General features: G+C 37.5%; 1 protein-coding gene across 7 annotated transcripts in view; it reads left to right on the top strand.

Moving 5' to 3' along the window:
* The window catches only part of ppfibp2b (PPFIA binding protein 2b), a 100,726-nt gene that overhangs the window by 67,040 nt on the left and 18,867 nt on the right, over positions 1-14,819 (top strand). For 5 of the 7 annotated variants that reach the window (XM_049484454.1, XM_049484460.1, XM_049484456.1 and 2 more), the window contains 10 exons: positions 3,633-3,744; positions 5,380-5,412; positions 7,162-7,223; positions 8,112-8,187; positions 9,095-9,210; positions 9,679-9,749; positions 10,334-10,408; positions 11,392-11,452; positions 13,215-13,250; positions 13,635-13,776. In XM_049484454.1, the coding sequence (XP_049340411.1) occupies positions 3,633-3,744; positions 5,380-5,412; positions 7,162-7,223; positions 8,112-8,187; positions 9,095-9,210; positions 9,679-9,749; positions 10,334-10,408; positions 11,392-11,452; positions 13,215-13,250; positions 13,635-13,776 (784 nt within the window). The remainder of the gene's footprint in view (positions 1-3,632; positions 3,745-5,379; positions 5,413-7,161; positions 7,224-8,111; positions 8,188-9,094; positions 9,211-9,678; positions 9,750-10,333; positions 10,409-11,391; positions 11,453-13,214; positions 13,251-13,634; positions 13,777-14,819) is intronic. The other 2 variants (XM_049484455.1, XM_049484459.1) reach the window with 2 other exon arrangements.

Below are 14,819 nucleotides of genomic sequence, written 5' to 3'. Positions count from 1 at the left end.
TTTCCTTCTTTCTCTCTTCCTTTACCTCTCGTTACTTTGTTTGCTTCTTTCTCTCTTCCTTTACCTCTCAATACTCTGTTTCCTTCTTTCTCTCTTTCTTTACCTCTCGTTACTCTGTTTCCTTCTTTCTCTCTTCCTTTACCTCTCGTTACTCTGTTTCCTTCTTTCTCTCTTCCTTTACCTCTCGTTACTCTGTTTTCTTTTTTTCTCTGTTCCTTTACCTCTTGCTATTCTGTTTCCTTCTCCTTAATTCCTTCTTTTTTTACCTCTCTCTCTCACTTTCTCTCTTGCTCTCTTGTCTCCTCTTATCCTCCTCTCTTCCTCCGTTTACTTCTCTCCCTTACTTTTTCCCACCTGTTCCCTCTTTCTTTTTTTCATCTCCCTTTCGTATCTCTCTTTTTACTCTAGCTTTTTGTCATTTACATTATCTCCATCTCTTCATTTATCACCCACTCTCTCACTCTCTCACCTTCTCTCTCTGTATTTCTCTCTCTCCCTCTGTGTCTCTCTCCCCCTCTCTCACTCTCTGTCTTCATCTTTTTCTCTCCCTCTAGCTCTCTATCTCTTACTCTCTTCATGTGTGTTACCAGTCGCTCATGACCAAGCTGTCCAGCCTGAAGCTCATGGTTGAGCAGACTCAGGTTGAGAGGCAGCGCTGTGAGGAGCGCTGGAGGACCGCTCAGGTGCTTACTCCTCTTCCTCAGCCACTAACCTTCATCACCAGGGGGCATAACCTGAAGGACAGGACTGGGGGGTTTATGGATGCTCTGTCTCAGCTGAAAATCAAGAAGAACATCAGAAGAACATTATAAATTATATTCTATTTGGGTCAATTCATGGCCCATAAATTCTATATCTACCTGTTAACTGTAAACGTGACAAAAATTGACAAGCCTATACTTTGAGATGCAGGGGTTGGACAGTGAAACTGAAACACCTGGTTTTAGACCACAATAATCTATTTTCCTGACAGACAGTTCTGGTGGAAACAGGAGAGTTGAGGTGCACATTGAATTCTGTCGTGATTTGATCAGCCGTGGTTTTATGTTTTTTGGATACAATGCGGGTTAGCACCCGAACATCCCTTTCAGACAGCTTCCTCTTACAGCGTCCACAGTTAATCCTGTTGGATGTGGTTGGTCCTTCTTGGTGGTATGCTGACATTACCCTGGATACCGTGGCTCTTGATGCATCACAAAGACTTGGTCTTGGTCACAGATGCTCCAGCAAGACGTGCACCAACAATTTGTCCTCTTTTGAACTCTGGTTTGTCACCCATAATGTTGTGTGCATTGCAATATTTTGAGTAAAACTGTGCTCTTATCCTGCTAATTGAACCTTCACACTCTTACTGCTCTTACTGGTGCAATAATGTGCAATTAATGAAGATTGGCCACCAGGCTGCTCCAATTGAGCCAAAATGATGACAGGTGTTTCAGTTTCATTTCAGTCCAACCCCTGTAAGTTACCATACAGCTTAGAGGGATGTCCTCTCCTTCAGGATTTATGCTCCATCCCCTCTTCCTTGTCCTCCTCCTTTTCCTGCTCCTCCTCTTGTTCTTGTTTGTGTGTTGTATCTCCACGTCGTGCTCATATTCAGCGTCTTTTATCTTGTATGAGGTTCAGTTTAGGGCACTCTGGATACGGTGGGCTAGTTTACTTGATTTTTAGTGGTAGTGATTTGTGTGTGTGTGTGTGTAGTGTGTGTACGTGTGTGTTTGTGTGTGTGTGTGGTTCAGTGTCATTTATTTTTAGAAGACAGAACCTGCCATGCTTCAAGGTTAAGAACCAAACAAGCATGTTCATGTATTTCGATAGTCAGTTTCTTGGAATAGATGTACCCCTGCTCAGTGTGTGTTTGCGTGTTTGTGTGTTTGTGTGTGTGTGTGTAGGGGAAGAGAGGGAGGGGCAAAGCAGCATTGGTTGATGGTGATTAGTGGAGACAGTGCACGATTAGCCTGTGCTGTTGGCTGGGCTGGAGCTAATGATGGGCGGCTGTTTGTGCTCCAGTGGCTTTCTCTTATTTAAAGCCAGTGCAGAGGAGGCATCAGCATGCATCCCTGCATCCATCAGTGTGTTTCTCTGGAGAAAAGAGTGATACGTGTGTGTGTGTGTGTGTGTGTGTGTGTGTGTGTGTTTGAGAATGTGTTTGTATATATTTGTGTTTACTTCTGGCCTTGGGGGACTCTGTGTTAAAGGCTTTAACCTGGAGTTCAAGCAGTGTGACAGAGCATGTTCAAGCAGAGCAGTGATGTGTGTGTGTGTGTGTGTGTGTGTGTGTGTGTGTGTGGGCTGCAACAGAGCCAGTGAGAAAGGACTGCTCTTAAATGGTAGTGTACTTTCGTTAGCCAAGACAAGGCTTTAAAAAAAATAATAAATAAAAGTAAAAGTTTTGTATGTAAAAAAGTATTTGAACCAAATTATCAGGTTCAGATCAGTCGAACCACTGATTAGTTTATCTGCAGAATAAAAAAACACTTTTATAATGGTTCAGATTTTTTTTTCCCCATGCATAACAAAAAACTTACAGTATAAACTTACTGTACAAACTTGATTAGCAGCAGTTAGACCGTAGGGCCACCCTAGGGCTGTGAAACTAATCTACGTAAAATCACTGTTCTGAATTAATTTACCTTTCCATTGTAACATGTCTACCTACTTGCTTCTCAAGAGACTCTCAAGAGGGATTATACATTTAAACCCTGGTAGTTGGAAACAAAACAGGTCAGTAACAAAGGCAACCAGATTCAATACTCGTCAAGGAACATTGAACAGAGGGGTATAAATACAAGACAGGCCAGGTGCAAACAATCAGTATCTGGGAGAGTGGAAATACCATAGCGTCACGTGATCTGCAGAGTCAGGAAAGTCCAATGTGAGTGCATGCTGGGAAATGGAGTCTTTGTTGTGTAGTTCAGAGTCCAAAGGCAGGCAGACTGATAGTATCGGGTCTGACCCATATTATTTATTATACTGAGAGAGCCCAATCTCATTTACAGCAGATCTGAGCTTTTGTTCTTAGCAAAAACATCTTAAAACCCCTTAAAACAGTTTCTGCTTGGTCAGCTGAGCTTCAGCATGTGTTCTGTTCTTCCTGAAGTCTTTTTTTTTCACAGCTTGATTGGTTAGGTGTGAAAGCTTGGTATCAGATTGGTATCAGTGAAAGCTTGGACCCAAACCAGTGCTGCTCTATGGTGATGTCATCTCCCCATCTCCTCATTTCCCATCTCCCAGCGAATGACGTACAGTGTTTTAGAGAATTCTAGCTGATCATCTGGGAGCACTTTGGATTGAGTAACAGCACGCATGGGTGTTCTCCCATCATTTAAACATGTGACTAACCAGTGTGTAGCTGTAGTTTTGTGTTCCAGTTCCAGTGTCAGTGTTCCATGTTCCTCCTGGATATGCAGATGGATAAGGCCTGATGTGTTACTGTAGATCCTGATGTAGTCACCAATGTCATATAAAGGCATTGATGTCCAAGTCCAAGTCTCGTTCTTCTCTGTACCTCCACACCTCTGATCCCAGTGGACTGTAGATGTTCGTTTCCGCCGTTTCAGATGTTCTGAGCTTCTGAGTGTGGACAGTTCTTGTGCAAATGGTCTTAAATGTCTTTAAAATCTTTTTTTTAGGCTGAAATCTCTGAGCTTCAGCAGCTTCTGGGCTCCAAAGATGCTGAAATCGAAAGTCTCCAGAGCCAACTTCTGTCCAGAGGAAACATGAGCAATGACAGCTTAGACAGAGGTACATTCATTTCATTTCCTTTCCTCCTTTCAGGAAAGCACACACTACAGTCAGGGCGAATTAAAAATATATATTTAAATAAAGTTACAATTGATTAAAGAGTGCACATTAGTCAAATTGGTGTCAAAATCTTGCATGACAGGGTGGTTGGAATGAATTTGTAAGGAATAACAAAGCTCGCTCCAAAAAAGTAACATCAATTCTTTTTTTGTGATATGATTTATACCAATAAAACAATTATTGGTTGACAAGCCAAGGTAATGTGATGGTGTGTTAAATCAAATTGAGGGATGCACACAATTTTATCTTGTGAATATTATCATATATTTGCAAAAACATGGGAATTAGAAGTTCTAAGCTTTGGAAACAGTTTGACATCTTGTTTACAGAAGAAATCTGGTGTGAAATGGACTTAGGTTTTAGTGAAACATGATAACAAGTACGAACTTTTGTTGGATAGCCCACCTCCATTCGAAGAGTCTCCAGACACCATCATCCTGAACTTAGGTCACGATAAGAGAATGAGTAGGATAAGGGAACAGATTGCAAAATTATTATTAAGTTCTATGGAAATTAATGAATATTATATTATATTTTACATATTTGATGACTCCTGATGAAGCAAATATTCATGTGACTTATCAGCTGTAGTTTCATTTTTGTTCATTGGTCGATTTACTGTATAGTGACCTCATTTTAAGACAGCTAAGCCCGAAGGACTACCTGAATGTGTACAGAATTCTACCAATGAAGTGTGGAGCTACTTTGAGCTTGTTAATGGTGTTAAAATAGTGAACAAGAAAGTAAAACAGAAAACAAACACAGGTAACGTAAAACCAAACAGACAAAAACTGCAAAGACAAGACCAAAGCAAACTAGACTGACTAAACATGACTAAGAAAACAAGAAACAGAACAACCCTGAACAGGAGCACACAAAACTAACAAACCTGACACCACAGGGCACACAAAGACCAGGTAAGGGACACTGAAATAAAGGGGCTCTATGTACACAGGGAGACTGGGAACATCTGGGACAGGTAACAAGGGGGTGGGGTTACAAACAAGACAGGTGTGAACCCTATTGACAGGGCGGGATGTGGCGGAGAGAAGACAACATCAAAGTAGGGCCATGTGCTTAAAGAGCACATGGGAGAAAAAAAACAAAGAGTCTGGGATATAAAAAAATAGAAACTCAGGACACTCTATGCCCAGAGAATTATCTGAAGGTAGTGTACAGGATTCTACCAATGAAGTGTGGAGCTACTTTGAGCTTGTTAGCTTGTTAATTTGTAAAAATAGCAAGTGCTTTGCATGGGCAGCTCTATGCCTCTATCACTAGCATTTTAAGTCTGTTGGGAGAACCAGCTAAAAGTGCTGTATTTTAGAATGCTGGAGGCAAGTGGAGGTGGGCTATTTGACAAAAGTTCATACTCAGTATCATGTTTCACTACAACCCACAAACCAGATTTCTCCTTTAATGTATAATAAATTCTAAAGGCACCCGTTTAGTAGAACGAGTCAACCTTGTGCGTCGTAGCTGAAGCATGGAAGGGAGTCATTAACCTGTGCTTTTCTCTTTTTGTGGCTTGTGTGGTGTCTCTTTCCCTCTGCTCTTTGTCGCCCCCTGTTGTAGAGGAGGTGTACAGGAGGAAGCTGAAAGACAAATGTAAGCAAACATCTGACAAACGCTTCAGATGTGCATCTTGGTGTCCCGCTGCTGCAATGCTTAATGCGCACTGGCACACTGTCAGGCCTGTCACACCCATCTCATCTGCAGCTGTGTGTGTGCGGGCGCTGGTTTGTGTGTGTGTGTGTGTGTGTGTGTGTGTGTGTATGTGTGTGTGAAGAGTGATTCATCCACAGTGTCACACCCTGCAGCACACACACACTTGCTTTCCCTGTTAGCTGTGTGTGCTAATGCCCCACTCTGTAATCCACCGTACTAATGTAAATTTGTGCTGGGCGCTGCTCACTACATGTAGCCTTATCACCACCAGCACATCTCCTGCTGAACTGAGATGCTTAATGACACTCTAGCTTGTCCTTAAAAGTGCAGCGACTGTAAGTAAAGCATGAAAAATGCAGGTTTTATATATTAAAAATAAGGATTTACTGAGGAACCGTGATTAAAATACTTTAAATTAGAAGGGAATGAACAGAGATGCCTTGTTGTTTATTATAACGCAGTTACAGTAGTTCCATCCTGCAATGTGATTGGCTGAGATGCATTCTATGAGTGCCATTATCAGCCGGTAATGCACTGTAACCGAAGCTGTCTGCGTAATACTCCGCCACATACAGATACAGTAACCTAGCAACGATGCAGCGCTTACAAACCAAACAGGGCTGCAATGAACCTTTATTAACTCGTTGAGTGTTTATAACCAAACAGATCCTATATTTTTTCCTCCTCTTTAATTCAAATAGTAGAACTGTGGTATAATTAAGCAATATTACACAAGAGGGAGTGCTATAACATGTAATATTGGCACTGCTGTGCTGATCTAAGACCGCAGCACAGCAGTGACAATATTACACATTATGGCACCAACCTGGAGTGTATTATTGCTTAATTATACCACAGTTAGTTCTGACCCTGCACTGTGATTGGGTGAGTGGCGCATTATCAGCTGGTAATGCACTGTAACCGAAGCTCTCCATGTATTACTCCGCCACATACAGGTAACCCAGCAACGATTCAGCGCTTACAAACCAAACAGCGGAGCTACAAACAGAGCTGTGGTACAATCATAATAATACATTCGAGGGTCATGCTATCATGTGTTATATCACTCCCTCTCGTGTATTATTGCTTACCTGTTGGAGGTGGCAAAATACTTTTGCACGTCACATTTTTCCAATTTTTTTGTTAAAAAAAAAATAAATGTATCATTTTCGTTCCACTTCACAATTTTGTGCTACTTTGTGTTTGTCTATCACTTAATAAAACACAAGTTTAAGTTTGTTGATTTATTGTTTCAATCAATTGAAGTTTTCAGCTTAACATGCAATACATTTTCAAGAGAATTTATCAGATTTTTAAGACATTTAAGTTGTTTTTAGACTCCTAATTCAAAATAGGTCAAATAGCTCACACAGACCTATGTTAAAAATGTATCCGTGTCTAAATGTGACCTGTTTAACACCCGACACCTCACAGTTCATGTGGCTTATTTGGTGACAGTTTCATGTATGAGTATTCCTGTAAACAGGAAGGTGTGTTTATGTCCTCACGTGTGCATTCCTGACCTGACAGACGTGATGAACTGACATTCTGACATTTTTAACACTGGAAAATGTTCATTGCATTCATTCATCGTTGCATCATTGCACAGCAGTCCAGCCTGTCTCAGCTGGTAAGAATGAAAAGGTGTAAATTCTAAGTGTGTTTTGTGTTTCTGTTTGTGTGTTTTAGATCTAGAACTTCAGAGAATGAAAATCGGGATGGAGTCTCTGCTAGCAGCCAATGATGAAAAGGTACAAACACCACAGTTCAGACTGATGTTGTTTTGTTGATCAGCTGGTCATGGAAATGGTGTGTAAAACGTATATATTTACCCATTTGACTGTTTCCCCTCCAATATAGTATATAGCTCTGGAAAGAAATAAGAGACCATCTGAAAATGATGAGTTTCTTTGATTTTAATCAAAGAGGAAGATAGATGATCATAAGCAATAATCAAATCAATCTGAACTTCTCAGATTTTTGCACCAGGAGTAAGGCATAAAGTTATCCAAAAGCAGTGTGTAAGACTGGTGGAGGAGAACATGCCAAGATGCATGAAAACTGGGATTAAAAAACAGCGTTATTCCACCAGCCAAAATAAAAACCTCTGGTATATAATCTAAAGAGGAAGATAGATGATCACAAGTCATCAAATCAAGCTGAACTTCTCAGATTTTTGCACCAGGAGTTCCATAAAGTTATCCAAAAGCAGTGTGTAGGACTGGTGGAGGAGAACATGCCAAGAAGTGCATGAAAACTGTGATTAAAAACCAGGGTTATTCCACCAAATATTGATTTCTGAACTCTTAAAACTTTATGAATATTGACTTGTTTTCTTTGCATTATTTGAGGTCTGAAAGCTCTGCATCTTTTTTGTTATTCAGCCATTTCTCATTTTCTGCAATTAAATGATCTAAATTACAATATTTTTATTTGGGAATTTGAGAGAAATGTTGTCTGTAGTTTATAGAATAAAACAACAATGTTCATTTTACTCAAACATTTACCATCTGAAGGAAATGACAGTAGTTCTGCCTTCATAAAGTATTTTGAATTAGCTTCTCAATTTTTTTGGGTGAGTCTTTTGTTCATTCTTCTTCGTCATAGAACACAGTGCATTCTGTCTCTGTTCTTTACAGGATCGTCACATAGAGGAGCTCACAGCACTGCTGGCTCAGTACAGAAAAGCCAAGGACATGATGGTCCTCTCCCGAGGTACACACTCAGATTCAATCTCAGATCACTACTCCATCATCTCTCTCTCTCTCTCTCTCTCTCTCTCTCTTTCTCTGAGTGTAGTGCACTTACACCCACTTATCTACAGTATGATCTCTTTTCACAGTCAGCTGTGATACAGTTATATCTCAAACACACTGTAGGAATTAAGTCCTCATACAGCTCATACAGGGAAAAAAATAAGAGACCACTTAAAAATGATGAGTTTCTTTGATTTTACCAAATTGAAAACCTCTGCAATTTCATAAAGAGGAAGATGGATGATCACAAGCCATTAAACCACCAAACTGAACTGCTTGAATTTTTGTACCAGGAGTAAAGCAGCATAAAGTTCTCCAAAAGCAGTGTGTAAGACTGGTGGAGGAGAACATGATGCCAAGAAACATGCATACATACTGTGATTAAAAAACAGGATTATTTAACCAAATACTAATTTCTAAACTCTTAAAACTTATAATTATGAATATGAACTTGTTTTCTTGGCAATATTTCTCTGCATCTTTTTTTTGTTGTTATTTCAGCAATTTCTCATTTTCTGCAAATAAATGCTCTAAATGACAATATTTTTATTTGGAATTTGGGAGAAATGTTGTCTGTAGTTTATAGAATAAAACAACAATGTTTATTTAACTCAAACATAAACCTATAAATAGCTAAATTAGAGGAACTGACTATTACAGAAAATGTAAAGTGGTCTCTTAATTTATTTCCAGAGCTGTATGTGATCAAATCAGAAATTAAATTTAATATTTTATAATACCACTTTTAAGACTATTCTCAAAATAACTGCAAAACACCAATATTAAGTTTTTACAGTTAATACAGACTTGTTATGTTAAATCTCTCTCTCTCTCTCTCTCTCTCTCTCTCTCTCTCTCTCTCTCAGCAGTATGTGGTGATCGTTTATTGTGTGCCAGCAGTGAAGAGGACCTGAGTGGATCTCTGAGACTACGACCGATTACCCATAAAGCCCACTCAGACATCGTCCGCTCTGACCTGCAGGTCTGTTTTCTTAATCTGTCTCTCTTACTGCAAAGCACTGATGACTCTTTCATAATGTACCATGTGTCTCAACCAATCAAACAGTACATGTTAAATTACAGTGTGATTTACTGAGTGTGATTTAGGATCACTGATCTAAAGCTGAATTAAGTAACCTTAGCTTTGATATACAACCAATACTGTGTGTGCACAATGCCGTAGCCTGTATTTATTTTAAAATAAACAAAGATTTATTAAAAAACGTTAAAAGTGTAGTTGTAGAACTGTTGTGAATGACTTAATTTTATTTTATTAAACTTAATTTAATAGTAAAAATATATTCTGGTCTGTTATCAATTCCGTTGAGGATGCTGAGTAGAAACAGAGCCTATCCTCAGACTTAATTTGTGTACAGTATTTCAAGATTTCAAGAAGTTCTAGATTAAAATCTATAAACTTGTCTTCATTTTTTTGCTTTGTTCTTCGCAGATGTCGACACCTCGAGGATCCTCTCCACTTTTACTGCCTCCAGCATGCCTGCAAAATAACCTGGAGTCCAAGTAAGAAAAACACACACAATGCTTTTACACTCTGTATAGTTTTTTTTGAGATTTTGCCTCTGTTCACCATTTTAATATCTGAAAGAAATCAGTTTAATATATGACTAATTTATAGACATTTACCTTTACTTCAGTGGGTACAAAATACTGCATTAGCTGTTTATATTCAGAGTAATTACAGCCATATTATCACATAGAGCCTTCATTTTCACAGGCTTTAAAGAATGATAAGCATATGGATCATGATACTGTGGATTGAGGAATGTTATTATATAAAACACCAATAATTCCAACTGTCAGAAAACACTCTGTCCTAGAAAAGTTAATGCAAAAAAATACACTCACACACACACACACACACACACACAGTGGCCAGCTGGGACCAGACCTCTCCCAACAGAGAAAAGTGCTGAAAAATGCCTGAAAACACACTTATTTACCTCCTGCACTGCTCTGTGTTCTGACCACTCACCCAGAGTTAACTCACACATTCACGCTCTCTTTCCTCCTCTGTCTCTTTTATTATTTTATTTATATTGTTTCTCACTTTCTCTCTCTCTCTCTTTCTCTTCTCTGTATCACAGCTATCGCAGTTTGGGGATCTCCATGGAGAATTCTATGATGTACCCCAGTGACACAAGCTTTCACAACGGACAATGGTGAGTAACACTGATGTTGTTTTTTGTGTTCACTGTGCGGAGGGGTCCAGTTCTGTTTCTCTGATAGATGTGTAGATGTTTGTGGACTCCTAAACCTGTCACAATAATGACATTATCGACTTATTATACTATACATGGACATGACTTTATCGATATTTCATAATGGTGATATTGTCTGTTGTGTTTATTGGTATGTTTGTTCACACATATAACAGTAAACAGTATTTTAGCCAGTCATGTGATACAAGGCCATTGCTTCAATAAATGTGACGCAATAAGTATAGTATAGATATATTTCTATAGATATGCTATTATTAATTAAGATGTGTTGTCTTCAAAAGTGTGTAATTGCTTTGTTATACTATTCTATTATCATTATGTCAGTTGCATTTAATGGCCATCAAGGGACCACTATATTTATAGAGACGCAAAGTATTTTTCAGACTATGTTCAAACACTTAAATGTAATTTTAAAAATGGAAAGTTTGATACAAACACATCAAAATTTGCCGTAAAAAAATTAAGAATGTATGTTGCAAAATCTAAACAGAAAAAATATATTGAATATATATTTTAAATATATTTGGTTACTTTATAATTCTTTGCCGTTACTCCAAAATTAAATTAAATTATGGACTTTGCTTTTATTTTTGAGGATTTTCTAGGGATTCTTGTGTATTTGTTCATATTTTGTTCCTGAATCTCGATTTTGCTTCTGCTTATTTATGTTTTTGCTTCTATAAGTATATAATCTGCTATTTTGATTGTAGACTTTATATTTTTTGTGTAAAACTTGTAGCACAAGATGAACTTCCTTTACTAATTTGACATTTTTTTGTACATAGATAAATGAGTTACGGACACAAATCAAAATTTTAATAATCCAAACTGAAAAGTGTATACTGTAAATAAAAAAAATATATACAGACTAATCTTTTCTATTTCTTTCCTGAATGCTCATTTTGATCTTTGTCTCTCTGCAGGTCGACACCAAGGATGCTCTCCAGCAGTCTGGAAGAGCTGCAGAGTGGATCTAAACACAGGGTCTGTAATCAAACTGCTTCCTTCTCTCTGTTTCTTGTTACTGTTAGGGCTCAAGTTATGTAGATTTGGTTAGTAGAGAATTAATACAGAGTAAAACTGTTAACACAGTTTTTAACACAGCACTTTAGATTGGACACCTCTTATCTAGTCCCACAGAGCCAAACTAACATATCTATCTCATCCACTCATCCTTTTGTTGTAATAGAATTATTAGATTTTATTTGAGGCTCCTTTAACTTGGCATAATTGTGCTAAACTCAACTATAACTAATGATTACAGTACTGTGAAGTATTTCTCTCCTACATTTTCCCCTGAATAGATTTTTTTTTCTTTTTTATCATATTTACATAGTTTAGATCAGTGGTTCCCAACCTATGGGTCGCGACCCAACCTATGGGTCGCCAAAGATCCACGATGGGTCGCGAAGCCCTCTTGATTTTAAGGGGTTTAATTTTAATACTATATATAGTCTAGGGTAAGCAAAATTCGCCGCGCTGCGCTGCGCTCTCTCTGTCTCTCTCTCTCTCTGGCGCGCGCGCGGGCGCTCTCTCCGGCAGCGCGGAGCTGAATTCAGCGCGAGGCTGAATATAATAATATAATAATATAAGAATATAAAACTCAGTTTAGTTAAATAAATGAAAATGAGTGAGGGCCTGTAAAGTTAATCAATTAGTGTGCAATATTTGGACAGGTTGAGGTTTTGGTGAGCTGTTTTACTGATTTGAAACTGAAACTGATATTATTCTTTTTTTTTGTTTGTTTGTTTTTATTTTATATAAATTATTTTTTATTCATTTTAAATAGTTGTATTATTTTATTGATCTAATTATTTTTTTCTTCATAAGTTTTTTTTTTTTTACGTGTTTATTTTATTCATCTATAGTAAATGTCAGTTTTTATTTGTTATTTCTAACCCCCACCCCCCCCACCCCAACCCAATTATACACTTACATCTTTTACACTTTTGGGGGGGGGTTATGTTGGGTCACCAAAGCTTACAATGGTAAAAATATGGGTCCCTGAAGAAAAAGGTTGGGAACCACTGGTTTAGATTAACAAACACATTTTAATATTAGACCAATATAATCTGAGTAAATATAAAAATCAGTTTTTAAATAATAATTCAAGTGGTTGAGGGTAAAAAAAATCTATCCACGTCCATCTGACCATCATCCCAGACCATCACAGTTCAGTATGATGTTTCTGAAATTATGTTTTAGTTTTATGCCAGATGTCATAGGACACACACCTTCCAAAAAATTCCACTTTTGTCACGTCAGTCTAAAGAATATTTATCCAAAGTCCTGGTGATCATCAAGGTGTTTGTTGGTAAATGTGAGACGGGTCGTTGTGTTCTTTTTGATCAGCAGTGTTTGTTGTCGTTGAACTCTCTCTATGTTCACCATGTTTCGTGGGACCAGCTGTTATAATAATTCTTTAGATGTTAATGTTTCACACAGGGCCGGGTTGGTTTGGATTGCTTTTTTCCTTTGATAATTAAAATTATAAATATAAAACAACTTTTTTTATAATTACTCAGGTTATTTCTGTCTGATAATTAAAATGTGTTTGATAATCTGAAAAATTTAAGCATGACAAAAAAGCAAAAACAAAAAAATATCCAACTATTAACCACACTGTTTAGAGGTAGCTGTGCTTTACACAGTAAAATAACTCTGTGTGTGTGTGTGTGTGTGTGTGTGTGTGTGTGTGTGTGTGTGTGTGTGTGTGCATGCTTTTTTTTGTCTTTTCTTACCCAAGCATGCAATGATGCAACCAGTAGAGCCTGTTCTAGAGGTACTACCATCAAATATTAACCCCTAATATCTAACTCACACACACTCATTTCTTCCTCTGTTTCTTAATAAATCTTACCAAACTCAATATATAAAATATATTTCTTAAAGTTTCTGTAGATTACAGCCTAAACGCACTACTAAAACAAATACTAATACTTACTACTAACATAATTGTACTAACAAGTGTGTTACTTAACACCTTTTACACCTTTAACAACGTTATTTTACTATTAAGACTTATTTAACTATTTAATGTAAATGTATCAATTTACTATGGATTGAAATAACTGGACACAAGTTTAAACAAATTATTAGTTGCATAAAAAAAGATAAAATCGTGAAGCGAGTGATTTTTAATGAGGTGTTTATGTTTGTGGAACAGACTCGGCATGTTTCAGACGGCAGTAAGTACCGGACTCTGCCGGGAAAGTTTTACCGTCCGGATCAGAATGGAGACAGGGACCAGTACTCGTCTCCACTCCAGCTCTCACCTGACGAGAGTGAGGACAGCGCGGTGAACCTGAGTAAGAGCTCATTTAAACACACACTGACTCAGTGCTTTAGTTGGGGGGGTGGGGGGGGGGGGTTGCTAAGGGAATGAAAACAAACATAGCGTTGCGAAATCATTTTGTGAACAAAGACTATAATACTGATTTTCTGTCCACATTTTCATGTATTTTTGCAATTTTATTCATAAATTGCATAAATTATATATCCTTGACAGATCTTTTCAAAGACACAGGCAATTACAAATCTATTTTTTACACATTTTCAACATCCCAGCAGACATACCAACAAAGCACAATACATTTACCTCAGCAGTGCTATCCTAATTATGAATTTACCTCAGCAGTGATATCCTAATAATGAATTTACCTCAGCCGTGATATTTAAGTCACACAATCATCTACCTTAGCAGCGCAATTTAAAGAAGAAAATAAAAGTTTTATCAAATCAAAACATTGATGTCTTAAAAAACATTGTTCATAGCATTAATCATGCTGGTTTTAAATGTTAGTATTGTTATATTGCTGTGGTATTTGGTGTAATGGGATGGCAAAATTTATTTTGGTGGCCTATAGACCTTGCTTGAGTTAATTTAACACTGTTAAATTTATTGTGTACTGGCAATACTGACTTTACTGTATATAAACTAGCTGTTGTTTGATACAAATTACTGTATTCTGTCTTTTCACTTATTCGTCTGAACACTGGAAATGTTTTTCTTTTATTTGACGTTTTTGTTTAAATAATTTTGGTTGAGAAATATTCTGCACATAAATTAAATGAAAACACTTTCTTTAAACAAAGTCACCATACTCATTTATTCTTGTAAAAAAAGGGCACTCATTGGTTACTGGGCACAATGAGCAGTACTGACATTATCAAAAATGATATTGTGCAATATGTTGATAACTCGGTAATTATCGTGACAGACCTAGATGAGTATGAACTGTAGGAATATAGATCATTTTTGTTTTTTCAGTCACGTTTTAACCCAGCAGTGCTTCAACATTCATCTCAATCCCATTAACCGAATTAACCGCTGCATGTGTAACATCAGATT

Source organism: Astyanax mexicanus, chromosome 10, assembly GCF_023375975.1.
Source record: "Astyanax mexicanus isolate ESR-SI-001 chromosome 10, AstMex3_surface, whole genome shotgun sequence".
In the NCBI taxonomy this organism is placed as follows: Eukaryota; Metazoa; Chordata; class Actinopteri; order Characiformes; family Acestrorhamphidae; genus Astyanax; species Astyanax mexicanus.
The sequence above is the reverse complement of the archived record's forward strand: the minus strand, read 5'-3'. Positions and strand labels throughout refer to the sequence as shown.